The following is a 15,389-nucleotide window of genomic DNA, read 5'->3' on the forward strand; positions in this document are numbered from 1 at the left end:
GCTACCACTTCAAATGCTCGAATTTGGTTGGTGGGCTTCCCAGTAGCATGACGTTCATGTCTACTGCATGGGGGCAATGCTCAACTTGTTTCCCCACAACTCTGAATGGCCAAGCAGGGCTGAATGCTGGAGAACAGAGATTGGACTAACCTGTTGGCTGAGAGGAGGTGAGTGCAGAGACCCCTGGAGCCCCATTGAGTGCGACTGGACCTGCTGCATGCGCAGGGAACTCTGGTGCAGGGCGAGCTGGGAGGGGTGGAGGGGCGGGCTGATCTGGAAGGGGGAGGGGGGTGAGGCACTCATGCTGGGCGACAGCATCTGGGATTGGCTGAGGGTCCGGGCCAGGGCGTGGTGGGGCGGACCGGCGAAGCTCTGCAGGTCCGACAAGGGGAAGGAGCCCGGGCCCAGACCGTAGGGGGAGGAGGCCTGCGGGGGCACGCTGTACAGGGGCTGCTTGGGGGGCAGCATGTGGGAGGGCTGGCTGCTTTGGGAGCTTTTTGGTTCGACAGGGTCATTGTAGGGCTGGAGGGGAGAAACACAAAACAAAGAGGATGTAGGAAGTAGGAAGGTTAGGATATTTTGTAAAAGCTGTAAAGGTATAAAAACTCACATTTTTGTTGTGATTTCATATACTGTTGACCACCCCCCCCCCCAAAAAACGAATCTCTGATACATGAAAAAGACCCTATAACACCATTCAGTGTTATTCAGGGTCCTTTTCAGGGTCCAGGCGGTGTCAGAGGAAGGCACTAAAAATTGTCAAAGACCCCAGCCACCCCAGTCATAGACTGTTCTCTCTACTACCGCATGGCAAGCGGTACCAGAGTGCCAAGTCTAGGACAAAAAGGCTTCTCAACAGTGTTTACAACCCAAGCCATAAGACTCCTGAACAGGTAATCAAATGGCTACCCGGACTATTTGCATTGTGTGCCCCCCCCAACCCTCTCCCCAACCCCTCTTTTTACGCTGCTGCTACTCTCTGTTTATCCTATATGCATAGTCACTTTAACTATACATTCATGTACATACTACCTCAATTGGGCCGACCAATCAGTGCTCCCACACATTGGCTAACCGGTCTATCTGCATTGTGTCCCGCCACCAACCACCCGCCAACCCCTCTTTTACGCTACTGTTACTCTCTGTTCATCATATATCCATAGTCACTTTAACCATACTACCTCAATCAGCCTGACTAACCGGTGTCTGTATGTAGCCTCGCTACTGTATATCTGCTGCCTGCGACTGGAACGAATTGCAAAAATCTCTGAAGTTGGAGACTTTTATCTCCCTCAACAACTTTAAAAATCTGCTATCCGAGCAGCTAACCGATCGCTGCAGCTGTACATAGTCCATCTGTAAACTACCCACCCAATTTACCTACCTCACCCCCATACTGCTTTTATTTATTTACTTTTCTGCTCTTTTGCACACCAGTATCTCTTCTTGCACATGATCATCTGATGATTTATCACTCCAGTGTTAATCTGCTAAATTGTAATTATTCGATTTATTGCCTACCTCATGCCTTTTGCACACATTGTATATAGATTCTCTTTTTTCTACCATGTTATTGACTTGTTTATTGTTTACTCCATGTGTAACTCTGTGTTGTTGTCTGTTCACACTGCTATGCTTTATCTTGGCCAGGTCGCAGTTGCAAATGAGAACTTGTTCTCAACTAGCCTACCTGGTTAAATAAAGGTGAAATAAATAAAATAAAAAAATAAAAAATATAGCCTGTCTTTTTACTGTTGTTTTATTTCTTTACTTACCTATTGTTCACCTAATACCTTTTTTGCACTATTGGTTAGAGTCTGTAAGTAAGCATTTCACTGTAAGGTCTACACCTGTTGTATTCAGCGCACGTGACAAATAAACTTTGATTTGATTTTTTCATAAGGACACACCATAGCAAATGTTTCAAAAGGTTGAACAAAAACAAATGTTTCTTTTTGGACAAGTTCAGATAGTCTCTCCCTATTATATATATATATATATATACACAGTTGAAGTCAGAAATTTACATACACTTATGTTGGAGTCATTAAAACTCGTTTTTCAACCACTCCACAAAATTCTTGTTAACAAACTATAGTTTTGGCAAGTCGGTTAGGACATCCACTTTGGGCACGACACTAGTAATTTGACCAAAAATTTTTTACAGACAGATTATTTCACTTGTAATTCACTGTATCACAATTCCAGTGGGTCAGATGTTTACATACGCTAAGTTAACTGTGCCTTTAAACAGCTTGGAAAATTCCAGAAAAGGATGTCATGGCTTTAGAAGCTTCTGATAGGCTAACTGACAACATTTGAGTAAATTGGAGGTGTACCTGTGGATGTATTTCAAGGCCTACCTTCAAACTCAGTGCCTCTTTGCTTGACATCATGGGAAAATCAAAAGAAATCAGCCAAGACCTCAGAAAATAAATTGTAGACCTCCACAAGTCTGGTTCATCCTTGGTAGCAATTTCCAAACGCCTGAAGGTACCACGTTCATCTGTACAAACAATAGTACGCAAGTATAAACACCATGGGACCACCCTGCATACCACTGCTGGCTTGCTTCTGAAGCTAAGCAGGGTTGGTCCTGGTCAGTCCCTGGATGGGAGACCAGATGCTGCTGGAAGTGGTATTGGAGGGCCAGTAGGAGGCACTCTTTCCTCTGGTCTAATAAAATATCCCAATGCCCCAGGGCAGTGATTGGGGACACTGCCCTGTGTGTAGGGTGCCGTCTTTCGGATGGGATGTTAAACGGGTGTCCTGACTCTCTGAGGTCATTAAAGATCCCATGGCACTTATCGTAAGAGTAGGGGTGTTAACCCCGGTGTCCTGGCTAAATTCCCAATCTGTCCCTCAAACCATCATGGTCACCTAATAATCCCCAGTTTACAATTGGCTCATTCATCCCTCTCCTCTCCCCTGTAACTATTCCCCAGGTCGTTGCTGCAAATGAGAACGTGTTCTCAGTCAACTTACCTGGTAAAATAACGGTAAAATAAATAAATAAATAAAAATACCGCTCAGGAAGGAGACGCATTCTGTCTCCTAGAGATGAACGTACTTTGGTGCGAAAAGTGCAAATCAATCCCAGAAAGACAGCAAAGTACCTTGTGAAGATGCTGGAGGAAACAGGTACAAAAGTATCTATATCCACAGTAAAACAAGTCCTATATCAACATAATCTGAAAGGTTGCTCAGCAAGGAAGAAGCCACTGCTCCAAAATCGCCATAAAAAAGCCAGACTACGGTTTGCAACTGCACATGGGGACAAAGATTGTACTTTTTGGAGAAATGTCCTCTGATCTGATGAAACAAAAATAGAACTGTTTGGCCATAATGACCATTGTTATGTTTCGAGGAAAAAGGGGGAGGCTTGCAAGCCGAAGAACACCATCCCAACCGTGAAGCACGGGGGTGGCAGCATCATGTTGTGGGGTTGCTTTGCTGCAGGAGGGAATGGTGCACTTCACAAAATAGATGGCATCATGAGGAGGACAATTATGTGGATATATTGAAGTAACATCTCAAGACATCAGTCAGGAAGTTAAAGCTTGGGCACAAATGGGTCTTTCAAATAGACAACAACCCTAACCATACATTCAAAGTTGTGGCAAAATGGCTTAAGGACAACAAATGCAAGGTATTGGAGTGGCCATCACAAAGCCCTAACCTCAACCCTATAGAAAATTTGTGGGCAGACATTTCACATTCTTTAAATAAAGTGGTGATCCTAACTGACCTAAGACAGGGGATTTTTACTTGGATTAAATGTCAGGAATTGTGAAAAACTGAGTTGAAATGTATTTGGCTAAGGTGTATCTAAACTTCCGACTTCAACTGTACATATATATACTTAAGTATCAAAAGTAAATGTAAATGCTAAAATATACGTAAGTATCAAAAGTAAAAGTATAAATAATTTCAAATTCGTTATATTAAGCAAACCAGACAGCACCATTTTCTTGTTTTTTATTTATTTGCGGATAGCAAGGGGCACACACCAACGCACGGACATAATTTACAAACGAAGCATGTGTGTTTAGTGAGTCCGCCAGTTCAGAGGCAGTAGGGATGACCAGGGATGTTCTCTTGATAAGTGTGTGCATTTGACAATTTTCCTTTCCTGCGTAGCATTCAAATTGTAACGAGTACTTTTGGGTGTCAGGGAAAATGTATGGAGTAAAAATTACATTATTTTCATTTGGAATATAGTGAAGTAAAAGTAAAAGTTGGCAAAAATATGAATAGCAAAGTAAAGTAGAGATACGCAAATAAAACTACTTAAGTAGTACTTTAAAGTATTTTTACTTAAGTACTTTACACCACTGAATATATGTCACGACAGGTGTAACGTGTTACGACCATATTATGACAGGTTATGACAAGCTATGTCATCTGTTTTGACATATTATGACATGGTTATGACCATGCCATAACATGTTATGAAGCTTGGTGTCAAGTAAAGTGTTACCAAACACCAAAAGATATTCACTTAGTCGATAAAATGTAATCATCTTATTTAATAATTTCATATATTTTGATAATAAGGCCACACAGAGGACCAGAGATAATTACAAACACCCAGAGGGCCAAGTACTCAGAAGGGCCAATAGATGTCTTGTGACAGATTACATAAAATCCTTGAAAGATATCAAAAGACTTATTGACTCTTCATGTATATCATGGGTGCATCATTCAGAGCAGGTGCAGCCCTCGCCTTGCTCCCCCCTCCCCCACCCAACCCCTATGATGAGCTGTCAGATTGCTTATCTGAACCTATCAGTGTTGATTACAGGGGCAACGGTGCCCATTTGTATGAATTGTTGCCGGGCCACCGGATAATGATCAATGGACACCTTGACAGATGGATGGGAATGGAGAGGGCACACACACACACGTACACACGCACGCACACACACACACACACACGTACACACGTACACACACACACACACACACACACACACACACACACACACACACACACACACACACACACACACACACACACACACACACACACACACACACACACACACACACACACACACACACACACACACACACAGGGAAATGAGACTGTTTGCCAGAAGAACAAATGGAATGACAAAAGGAATCTCCCCGACGCTACATTGTGAGCTGTTAACGCGACCCGGCACTAAACAACACAATTCCACCATTTCTTCCTTCCTCTCCATGTTGCTGAGTAAGAAATAGGGTGCCATCACTCATAGGGAAAACGGAGAATGCCATACATCTAAATTAGCAGCAAGGTGTCACTGAAAAAATGCTACAAAAACCCAATTATGTGTAGCGTTGAATTGGATGTGCACTCCCAAGCAATGCAACAGAAGACACAATGGTTGCATCAATAACAACAACAAACCAAGAGTTCCATGCATGTGTCTTGTATAAATAGCGCAGAGACAAGATATATCCTATGAAGACCGATACAGATAATGGCCCAATGAAATATATATACATAAAATAAAATAAAGTAGTATTTGTGACATGCCGCCGAATACAACAGGTGTTGACTTCACCGAGAAATGCTTAATATATTGTATGCAAATAGAGGGCATACATACAGGCCCTACAGCCAATAACATCAAAATATGCCCTTTCTAACCAAGCTTCTTTACTGAATAGCTCTTTTGGCATACAGGAGGGAATAGTATGACATTCCCTCTATCAGAACAACTGTCCCAACACCGACCCCAACCCCAACTCCAACTCCAATCCCCAACTTATGGAAATAAGGTATTGTCCCTCGTATGCTATAGTCTTGTTGCATCACCCTACCTCCACTCTCTGTTAGCCCCTCCCCCACCATTAGCTGCGATTTTTCATCCAATCCATCATCACTTTAAGCAAGCCTGGCGTGTCATAAGCGTTACCTTGGAAACGAGACTGGCTCTGTACGTGGCAAGGGCTTTCAGGTACTCTTTCTTGGCCGCCTCGGTTTTCCTCTTGTACGCCTGGAAATCAAAGGAAAAAGAGAGTGAGATGAGGTCTACCCACATACAAACATAGAAATGTGCACATAAACACACTCTCAAAAATGGTTCACTTTCCATTGGAGCCAATGGAACAGAACCCTTCCATTTCCACATCATACTACTTCCTTATTTCAAGAGGACTTCCTCCATTGTAGAAAGACATCATTTCTATACTAGAGAAGTTAACTGGCACTCATCATTTTAACACTGCAACATCCATTGCATCATACACTCATAAACTGACAAGGTAAAGGTCTGTCGTTCTGGCCCTGAACAAGGTAGTTAACCCACTGTTCCCCCGTAGGCCGTCATTGAAAATAAGAATTTGTTCTTAACTGACTTGCCTAGTTAAATAAAGGTCAAATAAAAAACTCAAAATGTTGGTGCAATTCTATAAAAATATATAAATGGTTTGTGAATGAGCGTGTGTTGTGTGTGTGCACGCATGCTGGCATGTGTGTATGTCGAGGGGGGTTGTAAATAACAAGCACAGTAAGCCCCAAGAGACCAGGGTTGTGGGGTAAATAACACTTAAGCCCTGATGCACCATTGGTTGCTTCCAGTGAATACATCATAATGGCTTAAAATTCCAGAAGGACAGTATTGCAGCATTTTAATTGACAGTTGATTCTAAAATGGATATAAATACAAACAGTATTCAGACCCCTTGCCTTTTTCCACATTTTGTTACGTTACAGCTAGGAATGCATGATATATCGATGAACATATCGTAATCGGACGATATTAGCTAAAAATGGCAACACCGGTATCGGCCCGACGTCTAGTTTAACGCCGATGTTAAAAACCGATATCAAAGCACCCGTGCATACGTATATAACGTAGGTACATGACGTAATTACGCCACGTAAAATGTTGCGCTACACGCGCAACACAGAATTCTTAACCTAGCCCACAATGTCTGTTGTGTGGATTGAGCAGTCACCAAGTCGAGCAGTCATTTAAAAGAGTAAGACAATTTCAGCCAGACAACTCAAAGGTGAAATCCACCTTTGAAAGCCAAGATAATGGAATTCATTCCCCTTGACAATCAACCATTCTCTGTCGTGGGTGATGTTGGCTTTCGCCGACTGGTCGAGCACCGGTACACACTACCAAGTGCGCTATTTTTCAGATGTTGCCCTACCAGATTTACACAGTATTAGCGTCACTGCTATTAGCTTCACGACATACATACTATGGAACGCCGTTTGGGTCTTGGCATGTCTAAAAAGATACAGTAGCACTGTCAAAGCTGTACAAAAGTCTGCAAACAAGCAAACACCGGCCACGAACGATGTGTTTACAATACCGCGTTGGTAATAAAGCATAATTTGTTCGACCGCAACTTCTGGGATAGCTAGCTTTAGCTTGGTACCTAGCTAGCACTAATACAACCAGCCTGAAAACAATGACCAGTAGAAACTGCAGTCATTTTCATTATTCTTAGCAATGATTTAGGAATCCTTTTGAGTAAGTATTATCTAGGTTGCCACTTGCTGTTCGCCTATTGAAATTGAACTTCAATTCATGAAAATAAATAGCTAGCCAGCTACTTAACCCTGTTGCCCAAAGCTAACGTTATAAGCAGCCAGCTAGCTTCATCTGGCTAGTGAGGCTCGATCGGACCGGGTTATGTGTTGTGAAGCTAGCCACAATAAGGATTAGGCACAATAGTGGAATTTGCGGTTTGCCATCAAAATAGAAGAACTTCACATAGATGGGTACGACCACTATTAATAATATAATAACTGTCTTATAAATTAGGGTTATTTTAGATGATATAGTTAGCTAGCCAACTATAGCTACTGAAACAGATTATGTCTTTTTGCTTTGTTTTTGGGGAAGAACATTGTTTGCATCCAGGAGCTAGCTAGCTTTCTTTTCTGACCAGCAATGTAGGTACGCGAGACAACTTTACCAGCATCATAGCATACGTATCTATGAATCGTCATGACATGAAATACGAGTGATAGTATAATCAATGTGTAATAAAGACGTAAAAAATGTATGAACGCATTAAATTATTATGTGACGTGCAGTCATATTCAGGTCCTGATTGGTCAACAAGCTTATTTGACACGTCAAATTGTGTTATTTGACACGCAATACCCAAATGGCGTTCCATAGAAATCCTGGTTGAGAATGAAATCACTGAACAAATGAACAACGAAACAACACAGCAAGTAAGTGAAGGAAATATGGGGACATACGTAAATGCCAACAAAATAACTTTTTGGTCAGTGTGTGTGTGTGTGTGTGTGTGTGTGTGTGTGTGTGTGTGTGTGTGTGTGTGTGTGTGTGTGTGTGTGTGTGTGTGTGTGTGTAACCTTAATTTAACTAGGCAAGTCAGTTAATTAAGAAAAAATTCTTATTTACAATGACGGCCGAGACGACGCTGGGCCAATTGGGCACTGCCCTATGCGACTCCCAATCATGGCCGGATGCTCACCTGAAGTTGAGTATCTCATGATAAGCTGTAGACCCCACTATTTGCCAAGAGAGGTTTCATCTATATTTTTCGTGGCTGTTTATTTACCACCACAGACGGATGCTGGCACTAAGACCGCACTCAGTCAGCTGTATAATTAAATAAGCAAACAGGAAACCACTCACACAGAGGAGGCCCTCCTAGTGGCCGGGGACTTTAATGCAGGGAAACTTAAATCAGTTTTACCTCATTTCTATCCGCATGTTAAATGTGCAACCAGAGGGAAAACAATTCTAGATTACCTTTACTACATACACAGAGACCTCTCTCACCCTCCATTTGGCAAATCTGACCAAGTGCATCGAGGGCGTCATCCCCACAGTGACTGCACGTACCCCAACCAGAAGCCATGGATTACAGGCAACATTCGCACTGAGTTAAAGGTGAGAGCTGCCGCCTTCAAGGTGCGGGACCCGGAAGCTTACAAGAAATGCTACTTTGCCCTCCGACGAACCATCAAACAGGCAAAGTGCCAATACAGGACTAAGATTGAATCGTACTACACCGGCTCCGATGCTTGTCAGATGTGGCAGGGCCTGTAAACTATTACAGACTACAAAGAGAAGCACAGCCGCAAGCTGCCCAGTGACACGAGCCTGCCAGATGGGATAAATCACTTCTATGCTCGCTTCGAGGCAAGCAATACTGAGTCATCTACGAGATCATCAGCTGTTCGGACGACTGTGCGATTATGCTCTCCGTAGCCAAAGTGAGTAAGACCTTTAAACAGGTCAACATTCACAAGGCCTCTGGGCCAGACGGATTACCAGGACATGTGCTCCGGGCATGTGCTGACCAACTGGCAGGTGTCTTCACTGACATTTTCAACATGTCCCTGATTGAGTCCCTGTGCCCAAGAACACTAAGGTAACCTGCCTAAATGACTACAGACCCGTGGCACACACGTCCGTAGCCATGAAGGGCTTTGAAAGTCTGGTAATGGCTCACATTAACACCATTATCCCAGAAACCCTAGACCCACTCCAATTTACATACCACTCAAACAGATCCACAGATGATGCAATCTCTATTGCACTCCACACTGCCCTTTCCCACCTGGACAAAAGGAACACCTACGTGAGAATGCTATTCATTGACATCAACACAATAGTAACCTCAAAGCTCATCAATAAGCGAAGGATCCTGGGACTAAACACCTGCCTCTGCAACTAGATCCTGGACTTACTGATGGGCTGCCCCCAGGTGGTGAGGGTAGGTTTGCCACACATCTGCCACGCTGATCCTCAGGGGTGCGTGCTAAGTCCCCTCCTGTACTCCCTGTTCACCCACGACTGCATGGCCAGCCACGATTCCAACACCATCATTAAGTTTGCAGAGGACACAGTGGTAGGCCTGATCACCGACAACGACGAGACAGCCTATAGGGAGGAGGTCAGAGACCTGGTCGGGTGGTGCCAGAATAACAACCTCTCCCTCAACGTAATCAAGACAAAGGAGATGATTGTGGACTACAGGAAAAGGAGACTGAGCACACCCCCATTCTCATCGACGGGGCTCTAGTGGAGCAGGTTGAAAGCTTCAAGATGCGGTAGCAGTCTTTGACCATTTTTAAAACCTTCCTCTGACACCATCTGGTGTAGAGGTCCTGGATGGCAGGCAACTTAGCCCCAGTGATGTACTGGGCCGTACACACTACCCTCTGTAGTGCCCTGCGGTCGGAGGCCGAGCAGTTGCTGTACCAGGAAGTGATGCAACCAGTCAGGATGCTCTCGATGTTGCATCTGTAGAACCTTTTGAGGATCTGAGGACCCATACCAAATATTTTCAGTCTCCTGAGGGGGAATAGGTTTTGTTGTGCCCTCTTCATGACTGTCTTGGTGTGTTTGGACCATTCTAGTTTGTTGGTGATGTGGACACGCATGGCAAGGGGTACCAAGTCTAGGACCAAAAGCTTCTCAACGGCTTTTACCCCCAAGCCATAGGACTACTGAACAGATAATCAAATGGCTACTCGGAGTATTTGCATTGTGTCCCTCTTTGACGCTGCTGCTACTCTCTGTTTATCATCGATGCATAGTCACTTTTACGATACTTTCATGTACATATTACCACAATTAACCTGACTAACCGGTGCCCCAGCACATTGGCTACCAGGACTATTTGCGTTGTGTCCCGCCACCTCCCACCCGCCAACTCCTCTTTTACGCTGCTACTACTCTCTGTTTATCGTCTATGCATAGTCACTTTAACTATACCTACATGTACATATTACCTAAATTAGCCCGACTGACCGTGTCACGTTCCTGACCTGTTTTCTGTTGTTTTTGTATGTGTTTAGTTGGTCAGGGCGTGAGTTGGGGTGGGTAGTCTATGTTATGTGTTTTCTATGTTGGGTTAAGGTGTTGCCTGATATGGTTCTCAATTAGAGGCAGGTGTTTGACGTTTCCTCTGATTGAGAACCATATTAAGGTAGGTTGTTCTCACTGTTTGTTTGTGGGTGATTGTTTCTGTGTCTGTGTATACCACATGGGACTGTTTCGTTTGTTCGTTTTAGGTAGTCTGTTCCTGTTCGTGCGTTCTTCGTGTCTATTGTAAGCTCGTAAGTTCAGGTCTGTCTACGTCGTTTTGTATTTTCCTAGTGTTTTGTCAGTGTTTCGTCTTGTCTAATTAAATCAGTATGTATTCATCACCCGCTGCGCCTTGGTCCGTTCATTCACCACAAGACGAACGTTACAGACCGGTGCCCCCGCACATTGACTCTGTACCCGTACCACCTGTATATAGCCTCGCTGCTGTTATTTTCACTGTCATTTTACAGTTAAAAAAAATAAATATCTTTACTTATCTATTGTTTACCTAATACCTATTTTTTACTTAAAAATTGCACTGTTGGTTAGGGCTTGTAAGTAAGCATTTCACTGTAAGGTCTACTACACCTGTTGTATTCAGCGCACGTGACAAATAAACTTTGATTTTATTTTATTTGATAATTTTGGAATGAGATGTTCATTGGAATGCATTTTAGATGGGTCTGATTGCAATGTGTTACTTAAAGATATTCCAATTTGTGGCCTTTACATTCAAACTTGTAAGTAGCAATACATATGAAATGTTGTAGTGCGCAACTATTAAAAATACAATACAAACTTATTGTGCATGTTACACAACAGAAATGTCTTCTGCTTTACTGAGACAAGCACAGGGTTAAGCTACAGTGCAGTGCCCCTGGATGAAGAGCATGCTAAAGGCTTTGCTCAAGGGCCCAACGGTAAGGGAATGTCTTCAGGATGTGAACCTAGTAGCCCTCCAGTTGCCACATCAATTCCCGCCTTTTTTCCAGAGTCCGTCCTAGGATTCAAACCAGCCCCCTTTCGGTTACAGGTCCAACTCCTTAGCCGCTGGGCTACATACGGCCCGTAACCCTTCACTTGAGTATACGTAAATCATTCATAACACCATTCATGACACCATTCATGACATGAGTGTTGCAGTTTCATCCATAACAATATTCATAACAGCTTTAATCCATAACAACTGGTGCTCTGAAGATCTAGGATGGATACTTGTGGATGGGATTACAATGGGCAATGTAATTACTTTTGGTCAGAAATGTGGTCTTCAGTTCTACCTAGAATATTTGGCTATTGGTTAATTCGTCATACCTCCCTGATAGCTAGAATATTTTTTTTTTTTTTTTTTTTACAAAATAACTATAATATTAAAGAGAGACGAGACCAAATGCATGGTATAAAGGAAAAATCTTAATTTTGCAATTTGCTATTGAGACTGTTGGGTGGAGATGAAGATGAACAATACAGCTTATTGTCCTACAGAGACAGAGACAGAGACAGACAGATGTCCTTGAGGCAAATCCAAGGAAATATTTTTTATCATTCTGTATTCTGGGCAGTTTAAAAATGCCAGGCAACAGAAATAAATAAAAATGTCCGGAAATGAGAACGTCACATTCTCGTCTGTCAAAAGTGCAATTCATCACAGAAGAAGAGCTGAGAACATAGCAGCTCCAGTACAGTACAACAGACTGCCTGTGCTCATATACCTCATATATACAGTACTGTACACTGTAGACAAGACCAACATAATGTCTTATTCCTTACACTGTACTGTACACTGTAAACAAGAACACTGTACTGTCCTATTCTTTACACAGTACTGTACACTGACTGTACACAAAACACTGTGCGGCTGCCCTATACCTTAAACCGCAGGATTGGTGACAGGAGGAAGGGAATGCTTCCGTTCTTCCTCCTCTCCTTGGAGTAATCGTTGATCTAACGTGACTGGATTGGTGAAAACAAAGGTTCCACTCTTTACCTTTCATCATCCAGACAGATCCCTGATCCATGTCAGATCAGTGATTACTTCAAGAAAGGGAGGGAAGAAAGAAGGTTGCCTTAAAGCAGTGGCCAAGATTTCACTTTCCCCTGCCTTTATCCAACCCCTCCCCCATCCCTCTTTCTCTGATCTTTGTATCCTACTAAATCAAATTGAGCTCCAACTGCTTTCAATTGAAAATCCAGGTGACAACAACAGCTGTGGATGCCACTTCAGGTATTTTAGCGCCCTGCCCTAAAATACAGTACAATATAGGGGAAACATAATATTCCATTCTAGATTATAACAAGATTGGCTCTGCTCTGTATCAGCTGTTATCAGGACTGTTTGAAGGGGGTACTCCATTGCTAAATAAACAGTGGGTGTTTATCGACATTGGCCAGGTTTTTCTGTCAAATGACTTTTCTACAGTTGCTGCTACACATGGAGGCTCTTCTCTTTGGCTCTAATTAAATGTAGAAAATAAAATAATTTTAATGAGAGCCAAGGGACTCTGGGGATGAACGGATAGATTATCTTTAGAAAGAGCAGAACTAGCTCATTAAGGTGAGTTCTATCTCTGTGCACTGTGCTCTGTGCTCTGGTAATTACTACGTATAATGGCTTGGAATGTCTGCTAGTGCACTTGCTCCATCTACTGGTAACTCAGCAATGTGTGTGTGTGTGTGTGTGTGTGTGTGTGTGTGTGTGTGTGTGTGTGTGTGTGTGTGTGTGTGTGTGTGTGTGTGTGTGTGTGTGTGTGTGTGTGTGTGTGTGTGTGTGTGTGTGTGTGTGTGTGTGTGTGTGTGATCGTACGCGCGCATTTGTGCAGACACACCTGTGTATGAGTGTGTGTGTGTGTTTGTGTGTGTGCACCTGTTTTGCCTCCTCCCCCAGGCTGTCCCACATGGAGGCCACTAGCTTGGACACATCCCCGAACGTGGCGTTGGGGTTTGAGCCCTTGATGGCCGCCTGGGTGTCCCTGAAGAAGAGGGCGTAGGCCGACACGGGCTTCGACGGCTCGTTGGGGTCCTTTTTCTTCTTCTTCTTCTGCGGTTTGGGCTTGGGCTTCATCATCTCCGAGGATGGCCGCTTCTCCCCTATCTGGAAGGGAGAGAGAAAAAGAGTGATGGAGGGAAAGAAGGAGAGGAGGGAGAAAGGGAGAGCGAGGATTGTAAGCAACAATGGACATAACATTTTCCCAACAAATAAGGATCTCAATGAAATCGGTTGTTGGTTCCACCTATTGTAATTCTATGGTTAGTCTGTGGAAGCCTGATTTATGTTGTTGTTGTCTATGTAGAAAGGGGGGTGCTGTAAATGTGAAAGGTCAACACTACTGGAAGAAACTGAACTATAGAACCGTCGTCCTCACAATGGTATCACCATCGAGACAGTGGAGAGACAGGTAAGATCACCTCTTGTAGGGAAAACCCTCGACAAGGAAAGAGAGCAACACTGTTTTATTATTGACCAATACGACATGGATGGAACAGGACTACTCGATTTCCTCCACAAACAAAAACACACGAGCGGACCAGAAAAGGAGGGTTCTGAGAAAAGCAACAGCCCCTTCTTCTGAGAAGAGAAAGAAAACAAATCAATTTGGCTGAGGATGAGGGAGAATGGAGGCTGACAGAAAGCTGCCGCCCGTACGGAGCACATTTTAGGACACGCTCACCCCAGCCCAGTATCTCTACCTCCCAAAAGTATGGTGATCATTTTAGGACACCCTCTGAGGGAGATAAACTTGGCAGAGTACCGTGGTCTGGAGGAGGACACTAGGCAGTACCTTATCACAATGAAATGTTGTTTTATAATACTCATTCGCTCTACATGCTGTTTTATACTCGACTTTGTGTGTGTTTGTTGTTTTTAATGTATTTACTTTTTGGGAGAGGAGAGAGGATGAGCAAGGCAATTGAAAGTTTGGGATGATTAGGTGGCTATGATACTATGTGGGCCAGATTGAGAATTGAATCAATAAAAATATATTCCCGGGATGAGATTATCTAAAGGATTTGAGTAGACACATTCCAAACTGCAGCTCTAAATAGTAATTTGTTGGATAAATAAAAGCATATCCCAATTTATTTCAAGGACTATGTGCTGGGTTATTTAAGAATGATGATAAATGGCCATCATACTATATTTTCCACAGTAAAGTACAGCTTTTGTGCATATATTTGACATTGACGTGAATCAAATGCATATGAATACATCTGTCATTTGGCACATAAAGCTTCGAAGAAGTCAAATCCAGGTCAACGTAGCCTCGGTGTGATTGTTTATGGAAATTGCATTCCTCCTGAAGTGAGTAGAACCCATCAACCATTTGAGGAGAGGGAAGCAATTCAAACATTTAGTGGAAAGAGGCTGTAGCTAATGGAGGATGGAAGGGAGAAGTGACTGCGACTTGATGTGCCATTAAGATCACCGCAACCTGAGTCCTGGGGAACATAAAGAAAAATAATCACATTTGATAGCCTACATAATGACTGAATATATAATGATTAATTACAGTAGATGATTGAAAGACGGAATGAGGCCTCCCGAGTGACGCAGTGGTCTAAGCCACTGCATCGTGGTACTAGAGG

At 43.2% G+C, this 15,389-nt stretch overlaps 1 protein-coding gene across 2 annotated transcripts in view; it reads right to left on the reverse strand.

Annotated features, from left to right (window-relative positions):
- The window catches only part of LOC129824190 (TOX high mobility group box family member 2-like), a 134,460-nt gene that overhangs the window by 5,866 nt on the left and 113,205 nt on the right, over positions 1 to 15,389 (reverse strand). For both annotated transcript variants that reach the window (XM_055883650.1, XM_055883641.1), the window contains 3 exons: positions 13,669 to 13,896; positions 5,907 to 5,987; positions 151 to 522 (listed from right to left, as the gene is read on the reverse strand). In XM_055883650.1, the coding sequence (XP_055739625.1) occupies positions 151 to 522; positions 5,907 to 5,987; positions 13,669 to 13,896 (681 nt within the window). The remainder of the gene's footprint in view (positions 1 to 150; positions 523 to 5,906; positions 5,988 to 13,668; positions 13,897 to 15,389) is intronic.

Source organism: Salvelinus fontinalis, chromosome 2 (genome assembly GCF_029448725.1).
Source record: "Salvelinus fontinalis isolate EN_2023a chromosome 2, ASM2944872v1, whole genome shotgun sequence".
In the NCBI taxonomy this organism is placed as follows: domain Eukaryota; kingdom Metazoa; phylum Chordata; class Actinopteri; order Salmoniformes; family Salmonidae; genus Salvelinus; species Salvelinus fontinalis.